The sequence below is a fragment of the Dermochelys coriacea genome, chromosome 1 (genome assembly GCF_009764565.3).
Source record: "Dermochelys coriacea isolate rDerCor1 chromosome 1, rDerCor1.pri.v4, whole genome shotgun sequence".
NCBI lineage: Eukaryota > Metazoa > Chordata > Testudines > Dermochelyidae > Dermochelys > Dermochelys coriacea.
The window spans coordinates 202,289,256-202,307,225 of record NC_050068.2 but is presented as its reverse complement, the minus strand read 5'-3'; the positions used below and the strand labels follow the sequence as shown (position 1 = coordinate 202,307,225).

The following is a 17,970-nucleotide window of genomic DNA, read 5'->3' as shown; positions in this document are numbered from 1 at the left end:
GTAACAGTAGGGGGAAAAAATAATCAAGGGGAAATAGTTTTACTTTGTATAATGACCCATCCACTCCCAGTCTCTATTCAAACCTAAGTTAATTGTATCCAGTTTGCAAATTAATTCCAATTCAGCAGTCTCTCATTGGAGTCTGTTTTTGAAGTTTTTTTTTGTTGAAGAATTGCAACTTTTAGGTCTGTAATCAAGTGACCAAAGAGATTGAAGTGTTCTCCGACTGGTTTTTGAATAATTCTTGCCGTCTGACTTGTGTCCATTTATTCTTTTACGTAGAGACTGTCCGGTTTGGTCAATGTACATGGCAGAGGGGCATTGCTGGCACATGATAGCATATATCATATTGGTAGATGTGCAGGTGAACGAGTCTCTGATAGTGTGGCTAATGTGATTAGGTCCTTTGATGGTGTCCCATCACCTAACAACAGATACGTAGATACCTGCACATCTACTAATGTGACATATGCCATCATGCGCCAGCAATTCCCCTCTGCCATATACATTGGCAGACTTCCTGCCCACATACCACACAGTTAATAAATAGTTCATATTCCTAGCCATATGTTGCTCTTTTTAGCAAGCTAGTCTAACACATGATTCAGCCCCAGTGCATGGTTAGGCATGTGGTTACTTAAATTAAATGTATGCCCCAGATAAAAAGAAATAGTAAGAGGACCAAAAAAAAATGCCACCATGGTTAAACAATAGAGTAAAAGAGGTGATTAGAGGCAAAAAGGCATCCTTTGAAAATTGGAAGTCAGATCCTACTGAGAATAATAGAGAGGCGCATCTGGCAAGTCACGTGTAAAAAGTGTAATTAGTTAGGCCAAAAATAAATTTGAAAAGTAACTAATAAAAGACACAAAAACTAACAGCAAAAAAAAAGTACTCCAGAAGAAGGAAGCCTGCCAAACAATCAGTGGGGTCACTGGACAATCAAGGTGCTAAAGGATCAGTCAAGGGAAGACAAGGCTGTTGCAGAGAAGCTAAATGAATTCTTTGGATCAGTTTTCAGTGCAGAGGATGTGAGGGAGATTCCCACACCTGAGCCATTCTTTTTAGGTGACATATCTGAGGAACTGTCCCAAATTGAAGTATCAGTAGCAGAGTTTTTGGAACAAATTGATAAATTAAATAGCAGTCAGACATCAGGACCAGATAGTATTCACCCAAGAGTTCTGAAGGAACTCAAATATGAAATTGCAGAACTGCTAACTGTGGTATGTAACCTATCACTAAAATCAGCCTCTGTACCAGAGGACTGGAGGGTAGCTAATGTAACACCCATTTTTTAAAAAGACTTCAGAGGCGATCTTGGCAATCACAGACTGGTAAGTCTAACTTTAGTAACAAGCAAATTGATTGGAACTATACTAAAGAAAAGAATTATCAGACACATAGATGAACACAATTTTTTGATGAAGAGTCAACACAACTTTTGTAAAGGGAAATCATGCCGCACTTATCTCTTAGAATTCCTTCAGGGAATCAATGAACATGTGGACAAGGGTGATCCAGTTGATACAGTGTACTCAGACTTTCAGAAAGCCTCTGGCAAGGTCCATCATCAAAGTCTTGTAAGCAAAATAGGCGGTCATGGGATAAGAGAAAAGCTCATTTTATGGATGAGAAAATGGTAAAAGACAAAAAGAAAAGGAGTACTTGTGGCACCTTAGAGACTAACAAATTTATTAGAGCATAAGCTTTCGTGAGCTACAGCTCACTTCATCGGATGCATTTGGTGGAAAAAACAGAGTAGAGATTTATATACACACACACAGAGAACATGAAACAATGGGTTTATCATACACACTGTAAGGAGAGTGATCACTTAAGATAAGCCATCACCAACAGCAGGGGGGGGAAGGAGGAAAACCTTTCATGGTGACAAGCAGGTAGGCTAATTCCAGCAGTTAACAAGAATATCAGAGGAACAGTGGGGGGGTGGGGTGGGAGGGAGAAATACCATGGGGGAAATAGTTTTTACTTTGTGTAATGACTCATCCATTCCCAGTCTCTATTCAAGCCTAAGTTAATTGTATCCAGTTTGCAAATTAATTCCAATTCAGCAGTCTCTCGTTGGAGTCTGTTTTTGAAGCTTTTTGTTGAAGTATAGCCACTCTTAGGTCTGTGATCGAGTGACCAGAGAGATTGAAGTGTTCTCCAACTGGTTTTTGAATGTTATAATTCTTGACGTCTGATTTGTGTCCATTCATTCTTTTATGTAGAGACTGTCCAGTTTGGCCAATGTACATGGCAGAGGGGCATTGCTGGCACATGATGGCATATATCACATTGGTAGATGCGCAGAGTGAACGAGCCTCTGATAGTGTGGCTGATGTGATTAGGCCCTATGATGGTATCCCCTGAATAGATATGTGGACAGAGTTGGCAACGGGCTTTGTTGCAAGGATAGGTTCCTGGGTTAGGTGGTTCTGTGGGTGGTGTGTGGTTGCTGGTGAGTATTTGCTTCAGATTGGGGGGCTGTCTGTAAGCAAGGACTGGTCTGTCTCCCAAGATCTGAGAGAGCGATGGCTCGTCCTTCAGGATAGGTTGTAGATCCTTGATGATGCGTTGGAGGGGTTTTAGTTGGGGGCTGAAGGTGATGGCTAGTGGCGTTCTGTTGTTTTCTTTGTTGGGCCTGTCCTGTAGTAGGTGACTTCTGGGTACTCTTCTGGCTCTGTCAATCTGTTTCTTACTTCAGCAGGTGGGTACTGTAGTTGTAGGAATGCATGATAGAGATCTTGTAGGTGTTTGTCTCTGTCTGAGGGGTTGGAGCAATGCGGTTATATCGTAGCGCTTGGCTGTAGACAATGGATCGAGTGGTATGATCTGGATGAAAGCTAGAGGCATGTAGGTAGGAATAGCGGTCAGTAGGTTTCCGATATAGGGTGGTGTTTATGTGACCATCGCTTATTAGCACCGTAGTGTCCAGGAAGTGGATCTCTGTGTGGACTGGTCCAGGCTGAGGTGATGGTGGGATGGAAATTGTTGAAATCATGGTGGAATTCCTCAAGAGCTTCTTTTCCATGGGTCCAGATGATGAAGATGTCATCAATGTAGCGCAAGTAGAGTAGGGGCATTAGGGAACGAGAGCTGAGGAAGCGTTGTTCTAAGTCAGCCATAAAAATGTTGGCATACTGTGGGGCCATGCGGGTACCCATCGCAGTGCCACTGATTTGAAGGTATACATTGTCACCAAATGTGAAATAGTTATGGGTCAGGACAAAGTCACAAAGTTCTGCCACCAGGTTAGCCGTGACAGTATCGGGGATACTGTTCCTGACGGCTTGTAGTCCCTCTTTGTGTGGAATGTTGGTGTAGAGGGCTTCTACATCCATAGTGGCAAGGATGGTGTTTTAGGAAGATCACCAATGGACTGTAGTTTCCTCAGGAAATCGGTGGTGTCTCGAAGATAGCTGGGAGTGCTGGTAACGAAGGGCCTGAGGAGGGAGTCTACATAGCCAGACAATCCTGCTGTCAGGGTGCCAATGCCTGAGATGATGGGGCGTCCAGGATTTCCAGGTTTATGGATCTTGGGTAGCAGATAGAATACCCCAGTCCTGGCTCCAGGGGTGTGTCTGTGGGGATTTGTTCTTGTGCTTTTTCAGGGAGTTTCTTGAGCAAATGCTGTAGTTTCTTTTGGTAACTCTCAGTGGGATCAGAGGGTAATGGCTTGTAGAAAGTGGTGTTGGAGAGCTGCCTAGTAGCCTCTTGTTCATACTCTGACCTATTCATGATGACGACAGCACTCCTTTGTCAGCCTTTTTGATTATGATGTCAGAGTTGTTTCTGAGGCTGTGGATGGCACTGTGTTCTGCATGGCTGAGGTTATGGGGTAAGCGATGCTGCTTTTCCACAATTTCAGCTCGTGCACGTCGGCGGAAGCAGTCTATGTAGAAATCCAGGCTGCTGTTTCGACCTTCAGGAGGAGTCCACCTAGAATCCTTCTTTTTGTAGTGTTGGCAGGAAGGTCTCTGTGGGTTAATATGTTGGTCAGAGGTGTGTTGGAAATATTCCTTGAGTCTGAGACGTCGAAAATAGGATTCTAGGTCACCACAGAACTGTATCATGTTCGTGGGGGTGGAGGGGCAAAAGGAGAGGCCCCGAGATAGGACAGATTCTTCCGCTGGGCTAAGAGTATAGTTGGATAGATTAACAATATTGCTGGGTGGGTTACGGGAACCATTGTTGTGGCCCCTTGTGGCATATAGTAGTTTAGATAGCTTAGTGTCCTTTTTCTTTTGTAGAGAATCAAAGTGTGTTTTGTAAATGGCTTGTCTAGTTTTTGTAAAGTCCAGCCACGAGGAAGTTTGTGTGGAAGGTTGGTTCTTTATGAGAGTATCCAGTTTTGAGAGCTCATTCTTAATCTTTCCCTGTTTGCTGTAGAGGATGTTGATCAGGTGGTTCCGCAGTTTCCTTGAGAGTGTGTGGCACAAGCTGTCAGCATAGGCTGTGTGGTATGTAGATTGTACTGGATTTTTTACCTTCAGTCCTTTCGGTATGATGTCCATCTGTTTGCATTTGGAGAGGAAGATGATGTCGTCTGTATCTGTGCGAGTTTTTTCATGAGTTGACAGATTTTCCACTCTATACGGCTAAATTCAGTGCCTTGCATAATCACAGGTTTCAGAGTAGCAGCCGTGTTAGTCTGTATTAGCAAAAAGAAAAGGAGTACTTGTGGCACCTTAGAGACTAACAAATTTATTAGAGCATAAGCTTTCGTGAGCTACAGCTCACTTCATCGGATGCATTTGGTGGAAAAAAACAGCGTAGAGTTTATATACACACACACAGAGAACATGAAACAATGGGTTTATCATACACACTGTAAGGAGAGTGATCACTTAAGATAAGCCATCACCAACAGCAGGGGGGGGAAGGAGGAAACCTTTTCATGGTGACAAGCAGGTAGGCTAATTCAGCAGTTAACAAGAATATCAGAGGAACAGTGGGGGGTGGGGTGGGTAGGGAGAAATACCATGGGGAAATAGTTTACTTTGTGTACTGACTCATCCATTCCCAAGTCTCTATTCAAGCCTAAGTTACTTGTATCCAGTTTGCAAATTAATTCCAATTCAGCAGTCTCTCGTTGGAGTCTGTTTTTTGAAGCTTTTTTGTGAAGTATAGCCACTCTTAGGTCTGTGATCGAGTGACCAGAGAGATTGAAGTGTTCTCCAAATGGTTTTTGATGTTATAAATCTTGACGTCTGATTTGTGTCCATTCATTCTTTTACGTAGAGACTGTCCAGTTTGGCCAAATGTACATGGCAGAGGGGCATTGATGGCACATGATGGCATATATCACATTGGGTAGATGCGCAGGTGAACAGAAGTCACCTACTACAGGACAGGCCCAACAAAGAAAACAACAGAACGCCACTAGCCATCACCTTCAGCCCCCAACCTAAAACCCCTCCAAGCATCATCAAGGCTCTACAACCTATCCTGAAGGACGAGCCATCGCTCTCTCAGATCTTGGGAGACAGACCAGTCCTTGCTTACAGACAGCCCCCCAATCTGAAGCAAATACTCACCAGCAACCACACACCACACAACAGAACCACTAACCCAGGAACCTATCCTTGCAACAAAGCCCGTTGCCAACTCTGTCCACATATCTATTCAGGGGATACCATCATAGGGCCTAATCACATCAGCCACACTATCAGAGGCTCGTTCACCTGCGCATCTACCAATGTGATATATGCCATCATGTGCCAGCAATGCCCCTCTGCCATGTACATTGGCCAAACTGGACAGTCTCTACGTAAAAGAATGAATGGACACAAATCAGACGTCAAGAATTATAACATTCAAAAACCAGTTGGAGAACACTTCAATCTCTCTGGTCACTCGATCACAGACCTAAGAGTGGCTATACTTCAACAAAAAAGCTTCAAAAAACAGACTCCAACGAGAGACTGCTGAATTGGAATTAATTTGCAAACTGGATACAATTAACTTAGGCTTGAATAGAGACTGGGAATGGATGAGTCATTACACAAAGTAAAACTATTTCCCCATGGTATTTCTCCCGCCCCCCCCCCCCCACTGTTCCTCTGATATTCTTGTTAACTGCTGGAATTAGCCTACCTGCTTGTCACCATGAAAGGTTTTCCTCCTTCCCCCCCCTGCTGTTGGTGATGGCTTATCTTAAGTGATCACTCTCCTTACAGTGTGTATGATAAACCCATTGTTTCATGTTCTCTGTGTGTGTGTATATAAATCTCTACTCTGTTTTTTCCACCAAATGCATCCGATGAAGTGAGCTGTAGCTCACGAAAGCTTATGCTCTAATAAATTTGTTAGTCTCTAAGGTGCCACAAGTACTCCTTTTCTTTTTGCGAATACAGACTAACACGGCTGCTACTCTGAAACCTGGTAAAAGACAGGAAACAAAGGGTGGGAATAAATGGTCCCTTTTCATAATGTAGAGAGGTAAATAGCAAAGTCCCTCAAAGATCTGTATTGGGACTAGTGCTGTGCAACATATTCATAAATGATTTGGAAAAGGGGTAAACACTGAAGTGGCAAAGTTTGCAGATGACACAAAATTACTCAAGATGGATAAATTCAAAGCTGACTGCAAAGAGTTACGAAGGGTTCGCACAGAACTGGGTGACTGGGCAGCAAAATGGCAGATGAAATTCAGTGTTGATAAGTGCAAAGTAATGTACCATGGAAAACATACTCCCAACTATACATACAAAATTATGGGGCCTAAATTAGCTGTGACCACTCAAGAAAGAGATCTTGGAGTCATTGTGGATAGTTCTCTGAAAACATCTGTTCAATGTGCAGTGATTAATAAGACTGGGACTTTTCAACTTGGATAAGAGACGACTGAAGGGGGATGGGATGGAGGTCTATAAAATCATGACTGGTGTGGAGAAAGTACACAAGGAAGTGTTATTTACTCCTTCTCATAACACTCAAAGTAGGGGTCACCAAATTAAATTAATAGACAGTAGATATAAAACAAACAAAAGAAAGTATTTCTTCACACAACACACAGTCAACCTGTGGAACTTTTTGCGAGAGGATGTTGCAAAGGCCAAGACTATAAGAGTTCAAAAAAGAACTAGATCAATTCATGGAGGATAGGTCCATCAATGGTTATTAGCCAGGATGGGCAGGGATGGTGTCCCTAGCCGAAGTTTGCCAGAAGCTGGGAGTGGGTGACAGGGGATGGACCACTTGAGGATTACCTGTACTGTTCATTCCCTCTGGGGCACCTGGCATTGACCACTGTTGGAAGACAGGATACAGGGCTAGATGGACCTTTGGTCTGACCGAGTATCGCCATTCTTATGCTATGTGGCAGTCAAAAAAAAGCTAACAATGTTAGGAACCATTAGGAAAGGGATAGATAATAAGAAAATATCATAATGTCATTATATAAATCCATGGTACGTCCATACCTTGAATACTGCATGCAGTTCTCGCAACCCCAGAGATATATTAGACTTGGAAAAAGTAGAGAGAAAGGCAACAAAAACGGTTGGGGTATAGAACATTTTCCATATGAGGAGCAATTAAAAAGACTGAGACTATTCAGTTTAGAAAAGAGATGACTAAGGGGGGATATGATAGAGGTCTATAAAATCATGACTGGTGGGGAGAAAGTGAATAGGGAAGTATTTATCCCTTCACATAACACAAGAACTAGCGGACACCTAATAAAATTAACAGGCAGCAGGTTTCAAACAAACATAAGGAATACTTTCTTCACGCAACTCACAGTTAATCTGTGGAGTTGGTTGCCAGGGGATGTTATGAAGGCCAAAAGTATAACTGGGTTCTAAAAAGAAGTAGATAAGTTCATGGAGGACAGGTCCATCAATGGCAATTAGCCAGGCTGGTCACGGATACAACCCCATGCTCTGGGTGTCCCTAAGCCTCTGACTGATAGATGCTGGGACTGGATGGATCATTCGATAATTGCCCTGTTCTGTTCATTCCTTCTGAAGCATCTGGCACTGGGCACTATCAGAAGACAGTATACTGGGCTAGATGGATCACTTGTTTGACCCAGTATGGCCATTCTTATGCTTTTAAGTTCTTTCTTTGTTATGCGGACATGCACCCCTGATAATGCTTATATATATGTATATATATGTATTATGTATGTGTGTGTGTGTGTGTGTGTGTATATATATATATATTCTTTGTTAAACAATAATTAGAAATATATTATATGTGTATGTTGTAGGCATAGAATCCGAACAAGCATGTCAGTTCAAATAGTTGCTTACACTTCATGAATAAATGTATAACACTGAATGAATCTATTTAACACAAATGAAAACAATGAGAGCTGGTAGAAAATTTTCCGAGGAATTTTTTAAGGTAGGAAAATGCTCATTTATTCAACCTTATTCAACCTTTTGACAAAAACCTTTTGATAAAAATTATCAAAGTGATTCATTTCAATATGGTTCAGTCAAAATATTTTGTTTCAATAAAGTCAAAATGCTTTGTTTGATAAAGTCAAAACATTTCAACTATATTGTTTTGACTTTTATGTTTAATATAATAGTTGAAGTATTTCAACTGTTATGTCAAGTCAAATCATAATGTAATACATGACATCCCTTAATATCATCATTGATTATGATTATGATTATTTGTATTATGTTCTAATTTGAAATAAAAAAACAATATTTCAGAATTCCCACAGAATGGGAATTCTGGGCTCTAACCAGCTCTAAAAACAATAAAAGGACATTCAGCATATGCCCAGGAACCATCTCATTCCTCTCTGGACTTCACTTCCCAAACATCAGCACAAAGTGTGCTAAGAAAATAGGAAATATCCAGGCTCAGAATCCCCTGCGTCCTTATCACGCAGGTCAAAGGTGTTATGGAACACACAGTATGCATCCATGACTACAGATCAGTGTCACTTTGCTTCATCACCATCTCCCCTTCTATCTTTGTCCTGGCAACACTACAAACTTCAGCTGATGCAATTTACCTTGGCATACAGCTTCCAAAGTTTGTATAACGCTCATGCAGGTGCATATTTGGCTCCTTATGTCGACACTGTGCATAGTCACCAGGAGTGCTTGTGCTGATGCACAGTGTGGTGCACAACAGGTAGGTATCCCAGTGTGCAACTTGCATCATCCAGCATACTGTCTTTTGAGAAAATTTGGCACTGCATGCTGGGGCAGAAACAAGTCACCCAGGGGTCACTGGGAGCAAGGGGTCTAGAGCCCATCACGCAACTTTCTAGATCCCCTACTGCCATCCATCTCCAATAATTTTCACTCCTTTTTTAAAATTCCACAAACCTGCACAGCCCTCCTTACTGTCCATGTTTTCTGACAGAAGCATGGAGCCCGCATATCTCTGCCCTGTTGTCATGAATGTTGCTAACATAGGATGAAAATCCTCCAGTATTTGCAGAGCCTTAGGAAGAATCACAGCAGCAGAGGACATGACAGTTTCGTGGAGGACAGATTGCTGTGGGACATAGCGAAAATTAATTCAAGGTGGTTGATGGCATTCATGGGACAGCTACATATGATGGAGTGCCACACCAGGTTCAATTAACAAACACTGACTGGTGGGATTGCATCATAATGCAGGTTTGGGATGACATGCGGTGGCTGCAGAACTTTTGGATGCAACTGCCCTCCAGCACATGGGCACCAGAATGACAGCTGCACCGATAGTAGAGAAGTGGATGGCAATCCCTCTATGGAACTTTGCAATGCCAGATTGTTACCAGTCAGTGGGAAATCATTTTGAAGTTGGAAAATCCACAGTAGCAGCTATTGTCATGCAAGCGCACAGGGCCATTAATCATCCCCTGCTATGCAGAACTGCGTCTCTCAGCAATGTGCAGGATACAGTGGATGAATTTGCAGCAATGGGGTTCCCAAACTGTGGTGGGTGACAGATGGTATGCATGTCCCTATTTTGGCATCATACCATCTTGCCACACCGTACATCAACAGAAAGGGCTACTTTTCTAAGGTTATGCAAACTTTAGTGGATCACTGGGTACCTTTCTATGTTGGCTGGTCGGGGAAAGTGTCACATCTTTAAGAACACAGGACTGTTCAGAAAGCTACAAACAGGCACTTTCTTCCCCAACTGGCATATTACCACTGGCGAGTTGAAATGCCAATAATGATCCTGGGTAACCCAACCTACTCCTTGCTCCACTGGCTCCTGATGCCATAGACCAGCCACCTTGATAGTACCACGGAAAGATTCAACTACCAGTTTGGCAGGAGCAAATGGACAGTTGACTGCGCTTTTGAAAGATTGAACAGATTATGGCATTGTTTACTTACAAGATCGTATCTCAGTGAGAAAAATATCTCGGTGGTTATAGCTGCCTGCTGTGTCCTGCATAATATTTGTGAGGCAAAGGGGGAAAAGTTACCGACAGAGTGGAGGTGGAGCGGCTGTCTGCAGACTTTGAACAGCCAGCCACAAGGGCTATCAGAAGAGCTCAATAAGGAGCTATGAAGCTGAGGGAGGCTTTGAAAGAGCACTTTAACAATCAGCCAGAGTAATGTGATGTAGTGGACTGGGCTTCACCTGGCCCTGAGAGCAATTAGGAATTGTATGGTGCTTGGTGTACATCTATGAATATAAAAATGCACCTGTTAATTTTGCAGCACTTGCTATACATTCATGATTATTACACTGTGTTTGTTACTGATCCTATGAGTTCTGTCATCATGTACAATAAGAAGTAGTGGGTGTATTCAGTAATGCTATGTCTTCTGCAGCATGTGTTTGTAAAGTATTACAGATGAATTGTTTACCAAAAAATGGATTTTTATTGCATACCAGAACCAGTGCAAAAAAGCAATGTGCAGTAAAAAAGACATTCGATAAAAACTTCTGAAATAAATTAACAGAACAGAACAGAACAAGGGGAAAGAATGTTCATATCCGTTTCAGTGCACTTCTGCCAAACATACACCAGCCATGGCTCTCACAGATCAGTCTATATGAAGCTGTGGTTGTGCTAACTGTCCCCCAGTGTGAAGTGTTAGGGGTAGGGATGTGGCTTCTGATGCCATGTGGAATGTTGGCGGGGAGAGGGTGTAATGAGACGCTAAAATGGAGTTCCAAATTGACTTCAAAGGGAGACCAGCCCATGATTGTTGAACCTGTAGGTAACAGGAGAGTGCAGCATCTGTGTTTACTGCTGGAGAAGCCCCATTGTGTCCTGGTGCATCTCCCTCTCCGATTCCTGGGTCTTTCTCCTGTCCACTCTTTCCCTCTCCATACTGTCTGCAATTTTCATCCTTCAGGCCCTCTGTCTGATGTAGCACTGGCTTGAAGGATCTCCCTGAAGCTGTCATCCCAAGTCCTCTTTTCTCTCCACCTTATCATGGTTTGGCATTCTGTGGGCATGGAGGTGGGGGGAGGGGGACCGCTCAAGCCTGCATTGTCAACAACTTCAGATAAAATACATAGAGGTCCATCGTCAGTGTAGTCACATCAGAAAATGAAAGTTAAGTTTCAGAACTCCCTTCCCTTGCTCCCCTAAAGTTTTAAACAAAACATGTTTATTGATACTTCATTCTTAAAGCACTACTCTGTAACCCCAGCCATGGCAAGTATGGCCCATGGCAGGGTGTAATGAGGAGGGAATGGTTTGGTTGCATGAAACAATATAATTTTGACCCCTATTTCCAAGAGTCTGAGTGCAGGGCAGTGCCACGGAGCACTCACCCTATTTTCCACAGGCAGTGGTGATTTTAGCTTGTATGTTATTCTTGCGGGTAACAAAGGCACAGAGAGTATACAGAGCTGCTGCTGGCATACTGATGCCACCCGAGCCCATATGCCACTAACCTGTTTACTGCAATGCTGCCTTCTGAAGTCGTCGCAGACTGGCATGGGAAAGTATCCTAACATGGAGGAAAAAATAAGGCTGCCATCCCCAGAAAACCTCGGGAGAGGATTGTGGAGAGTACCTCCATGGAAGTTTCATCAAGACCTCTCAGGAGGATTCAAGGGACATTCCTGTGTATATAAATAAACTGCTCCAATGCCAAATGCAGAGGTAAAATAAACTTTGTTCCTACTCAAGACTCCGCTGTTTATGCATCCAAGGATTTCATAAGCTCTTGAGGTCATGGCATCATACTGGGAGCTCTTATTCAGCTGATTATCGACCACACACCCCAAACTTTTTCAAACTCATGGCCTCCCAAGAGAGAGTCCCCCATCCTATATGGATGACTTACATTCTTTGTTCCTAGATATATACATTTACATTTAGCCATATTAAAGCACATATTGCGTGCATACATTTGCATGCAATCCAGATCACTCTGAATCAGTAACCTGTTCTCTTTGTTATTTAGCATTCCCCAAATTTTTGTGTCAACTGAAAACTATTGGTGATGATTTTGTTTCTTTCCAGGTCTTTGATAAAAATGTTAAATAGTCTAGGGCTAAGAACTGATCCCTGTAGGACCCCACTCAAAATAGACCCATTCCCTATTTACTGTTACATTTTGAGACCTATCAGTTAGCCAGTTTTTAATCCATTTAATGTGTGCCATGTTAATGTTATATTCTACTTTTGTAATCAAAATATTGTGTGATAGAAAGTGAAATGTCTTACTGAAGTCTATGTATATTATGTCAACACTGTTGCCTTTATCAACCAAACTTGTAATCTCAGCCAAAAAAAAAATCAAGTTAGTTTGACAGGATTTATTTTCCATGAACCCATGTTGATTTGCATTAATTACATTGCCCTCCTTTAAGTTCTTTATTAATTGAGTCCCATATCAATCGCTCCATTATCTTGCCTGGAATCAATGTGAGGCTGACAAGCATATAATTACTCAGGTCATCCAGTTTACCTTTTTAAAAACTGCATAATATTAGCTTTCAGACAGTCTTCTGGAACTTCTCCAGTGCTCCAAGACTTGCTGAAAATCAAGGTAGTCGGTTGGATGGTTGCACACAACAAGGGAAAGCTGTTCGGTTTGCTCACTACGCTGGGCAATAAGGAAAGGGCATTTCAAAAATGTGCAAGGTTTTTAGAGGGAGGGGTTTCTTCCAGTCTCTGTGACCCATGGAGTTCACAACTGAGACCAGAGCAGTCAGTGTCGGGCATTGTGGGACAGTTGCTGGATGACTGGTCCAGTACACATATATCATGCAGTGTCTACAGTAGCATTGTGTCGACCACAGTAGGTCAACAATGGCTCAGCACTTTATGGAAAGGTGGTGTCACTGCATCACCGTAATGAAGCGCCTACCTTGGCTGGAGACAAATTTGAATGCAGAAACATGCACAGCTAGGTTGATGCAAGGCAGTTTACCTCAGCCTAACTTTGTAGTGTAGACCAGGCCAAACAAAGCACCTCCACACATCATTCTGTTGTTATTATTATTATTATAATAGTACCTTGGAGCCGCAGTCATGGACCAATGACCCTTTGTGATTAGCACTGTATAAACAGAACAAAATGACAGCCCCTGCCCCAAGGAGCTTACATTTCTGGCATGACTGGGCCAAATAGTTAAATCACCATGTGTCAACCTCATAATCAGAGTATGGCTTCCTCAGCCAAGGGTCCCTAAGTATCACAGCTGACACAAAAATAATATTGACATCCCTGCTAAGTGGTGAGAATAGAATCCCTTCCTATACAGGCTTGAATTCCTTAATTATCTGCAAAATGAACTTTCCCAAGCCAGCCTGAGTTTATATCCAGGAAGCACCCTTTCTGATCCACCACAGTCTGCATAAACACAAAGTAGTAGGACAGGACTAAATGTGTGGCCTGAATAAGATGGGGCTTGGGGAGGCAAGAAGGGAGAGAGTCAGGGGATAAAGCATTGGGAAGGCATATATATCACATATACCATAAGCATATGTGATATTTTATAATCATTTTCTCTGAGTGTCCATATCTGCATGCAAATGCATGTGACATTATGTGTCTTATCTTCTCTTATTGTCCTGGCTTGCCATCCCCACCTCTGGTTTCTAAAATGAAGTGCCCTTTTCTATTAAATAGCATCAATCATAATGAGATTACCACCTAAAGACTCGCTCTCCATGTGTGCAGAAAATATTTACACTTCTCTTGTGTGAGAGATCAGGGGTTGCAGATTGTTCACGGGCTTCATAACATTATCATAAGCACAAGCATCCCCCACAACATCAAGAGAGCTGTCAGTTTTAGAGAGAGGACTCTTATGAGAGCCTGCTCTTAAGTGATGGCCAAACCCCCAAAAGCCCACAGGAGTTATTTGGATAATTATCCAAAAGCATAGATGCTTATCCACAAGTCTTGGGTCTTCAGGTCAGGCCAGAAACCTTCCAAGAAGAGATTTTTCTTGTAGAGATTTCCATTTCATCTGAGGTGGGAGATGCCATGGGAAGAATCCTTCTCACAGGATGCTGACTCTTCTGTGCCCTACAGAACCTGAAAGTGCAGGGAGCAAGGGCAATTCAAACCATAACCAAAAGGAAAAACATTCTTTGAACCTCAAAAAATGCTCCTGTTTATCTCCCATTTTGGTTGATGTGTCAGGTCAGTTCTTATTTTATTTAGGGATGGGCCTGAATCAAAATCCCTGGATCTAACTGCCTCCAAACTTTGAATCTGGATCTGACTCAGCTGACCCCACCTGTATAAAGGGGCCAAACCAAAACCCAGGGTGCAAACACCCTCAAACTTACGGGAAGGTTAGATATGGATCCTACTTTTGCCACTCAGGCCCATCATGACTTTACCTGAACCAACTGGCAATTCCTAGTCAATATGATTCAGGACAAAATTCTCTTCCCCGATCCACACTATTTATTCTGCACACACAATATCATACTCAACCACAACAGTGCTGGACTCCTTAGAAGACAGAAAGACTTGCTATTGATATTACTGGGAGTTGCATGGGATGAGTGCAATATTTAGGAGCTGCCTCCAATCCTGGGGAGAGAGCTGCAGTGCAGGCTGATGAGAATTTTATCCTTGGGGGTTATATTTCTTGGAAAGTTGCTATTTTAGGCAAGTGCTGTTTGCAGTAATAATACCTAATGATCTAAGTCTGAAGTACTGGCAGGGTGGCTTTCTGTCCCGGGTTCCAGGAGAGCAACTGAGATCTGCTGCGTTGTCTGTACTTTCCATCCCAGAGTTCAATCTGCATCAGGCTGGAGGAAGCAAGGCTTTCTTAGCAATAGGACAGGCTGGGGAATTGGGATAAATCCATGAGCTGTGGAGCACAGATAGCCTTAATTTAGTCTATAAATTACACACACACCTGGGGAGCCAGGATTAGAATCCTTGTCCCTCAACTCCAAAAGCACTGCCCTCTTTCATGGAAACTAAAAGAGGGCTGGTACTAGCCATAGATACTGCAACCTCTTTGTGGACCCAGCCACCAGAGGGCGGCATTGCTCACTCCTGGATACCCAGGAAGCCAGTACATTACAGAACTCACTATAATGGTGCCCTATTATACCTCTCTTGTGGCTGTTTTCTAAATTCACTGCTCGTCTTTTCTCTTTGCCCATTGACCCCAGGATGTGCCAATAATGATATAGGAGAGTTCTGGTGCTGGCTGTTAGCCGCTGAGCCATTATGGTTTTTTTTTGCGCAACACCTAAGTGCTTTTAAAGGTGGATACGTGTTCAATGAAGTATAGTAATCCTTTATGTTGCCCTTCACTAACCCCTTCCATCTGCGGATCTCAAAGCACTTCACAAATATTAATGAATTATGCCTCACATAATGATACCCCCTCTGAGGTGGGTCATTATAATTATCTCCATTTTACAGATATTGAAACTGAGGCATAGGGAAGGAAATAGCTGGGAGCAGAACCCAGAACAGAATCCAGTCATGTGATTCCATTCCCAATGCATTTAACAAATACAGGGCAATTGCTTGTGAAGTATAATATAAGAATAATATAGGGACCTATTCAGGACACACTTAGGTCCCCACATCTTTTCTCATGATTATGTCTTAGTGAGGGGCCTGCTCTTTGTTCAGTGATCAGGATTGGTTGGCTCATTATTCCTTAGTTGGAAACATGGCAAATCAAGATTAGAGCCAAAGGAATGGGCTATCAACCTGCTTAGAATGTTTTTCTTAAAGAGCCATAGAGCGTGGCTAATATGAAGAATGCTGAAAGTGAGGTATTTGGCTCTTTGGCAGAGAACAGGAGTATGGAACATTTAGAGCCTCAGCTAGCTTAGAGTATAGCTTTCAGGGCCATAGAAAGATATTTGTTCATTTCATGACTCATCTCAAGTGCTGGGTCCAATAGAGTAGAAATGGTTTGTCTCACTGCACATGGCAGAGAGACATACTGCTGGAGCAGAAAAATCCAAGCAGGATGTTTTAAAAAAATCTCCATTGTGGGGTCTTTTTTCCCACCAGTTAAATTATTTAAGTGAACCCCACAGCCCTTCATAGCAAGTTCCCATATGTATATTAATATGTATTGCATTACCAGACATATTATAGTATCCTTAAATCCCTGCATGAAAATGTCAGCAAAGAGATTGTGCATCTGTTTTGACATAACTGGTATCTGCGGGTCTCCACCCACCAAAAGGCCTTTGTTTGCCCAGCCAACCCCAAAATAAATTCATTGCTTCTCTGCACCTGAAAGATTGGGAAATGAACATGTGTTTCTTTTTTGCAGACCCTCCCACTATCACCGAATCTAAGAGCAATGAAGCTGCCATGGGACGGCAAGCCTTACTCAAGTGTGAGGCATCAGCAGTGCCCACACCTGATTTTGAATGGTACAGAGATGACACCAGGTAAACATATTGTCTATCTTCTTCCTTATTCTACCACCTTCAAGTGCTTAGTAGATTCCCCACTAAGCCCCTTAATGCCACACAAAAAATCCTCCACAAGCTATATAAGCTTAAAATCATCTCTTATCTCATTCCTTCAGACAAGCTAAGCAGGGCAGACCTGGTCAGGACTTGAGTAAAACCCGCTTGTAAACTCGTATGTGCTGAAATAAGTGCTGTGGATGATTCAATAAATGGTGCTCTTGCCTTTGCGTCAGTGCTGCACCAGCATGCTAGTGTGGGATTAAGGCACCACTGGTGCCATCTTTCTGATAATCTACTGACCATTTATGTGCATTAAAGATCTCATGACCTTTGCTCAAGAGTAGATGGTATTAGTCCTGGTGCTGTGGCCAAATTCCAACCAAGGTCATTAGGCCTTGGTTCCCTGAACTCTGAGGGAAGAGGATGTTTATATGTAACATTCTCTGCACCAGTATGACCTCCTCCTTAGCGCATGTGCAACATGCCTCTGGTGGCATGTGACCAGGATTCATCACCGAATTTGGTCCATTGGTTGGATCCAGCTTTCCTGGCCCTGAGCCACTGCAGATGTCTGTTGGCATGGGAAAGGGAAAATAAATAACAGCCAGGGGAATGACACCTAAATATTCACTCTGCCTTGGGCTCACCCTTTACACCTGAGCACTTGTTAAAAAGGGAGTTTTATTATGCTGGGTTTCAATTCAACCACTTAGTAGATGCTGAAGTACAGCTTGCCTTTTCTACACTAGCATTTTAGAACATGTTCATTAGAACGTGCCAGCTAATGTTCTAAAAAAATCTTTTATCTCAGTCCAGTAAACTCCTGCCTGAAATTGACTTTGATCATTGGTGGCGCCCTTCCCCTTTATCACAGCAAAGCAAATAATATATGCAGTGATTGCATCCAAGGATATCAGCTGGGTGTAGCATCGCTTCTTTTCACTCATCCTTTTTCCCCTCCTTTCCTTCTCCACTGCTGTCATTCTACCTTCACCATCGTTTTAATCGTCTCTCTTTCTTTCTGTCAATTTCCCCCTCTCCCTTCCTCCACTACTTTAATTCTTTCTTTCATGCTCTCACCGTCCACTCCTCCAACCCATTTCTTCTTTCCCCTCTCTCTTATCTTGCTGCCTTTCACCACCCGTATCTACCTACCT

The 17,970-nt window shown here is 42.7% G+C and overlaps 1 protein-coding gene across 6 annotated transcripts in view; it reads left to right on the top strand.

Moving 5' to 3' along the window:
- LOC119843404 (limbic system associated membrane protein) overlaps nt 1-17,970 on the top strand; it is a 1,338,056-nt gene that overhangs the window by 1,282,540 nt on the left and 37,546 nt on the right. For all 6 annotated transcript variants that reach the window (XM_043512189.1, XM_043512203.1, XM_038372675.2 and 3 more), the window contains one exon: nt 16,669-16,789. In XM_043512189.1, the coding sequence (XP_043368124.1) occupies nt 16,669-16,789 (121 nt within the window). The remainder of the gene's footprint in view (nt 1-16,668; nt 16,790-17,970) is intronic.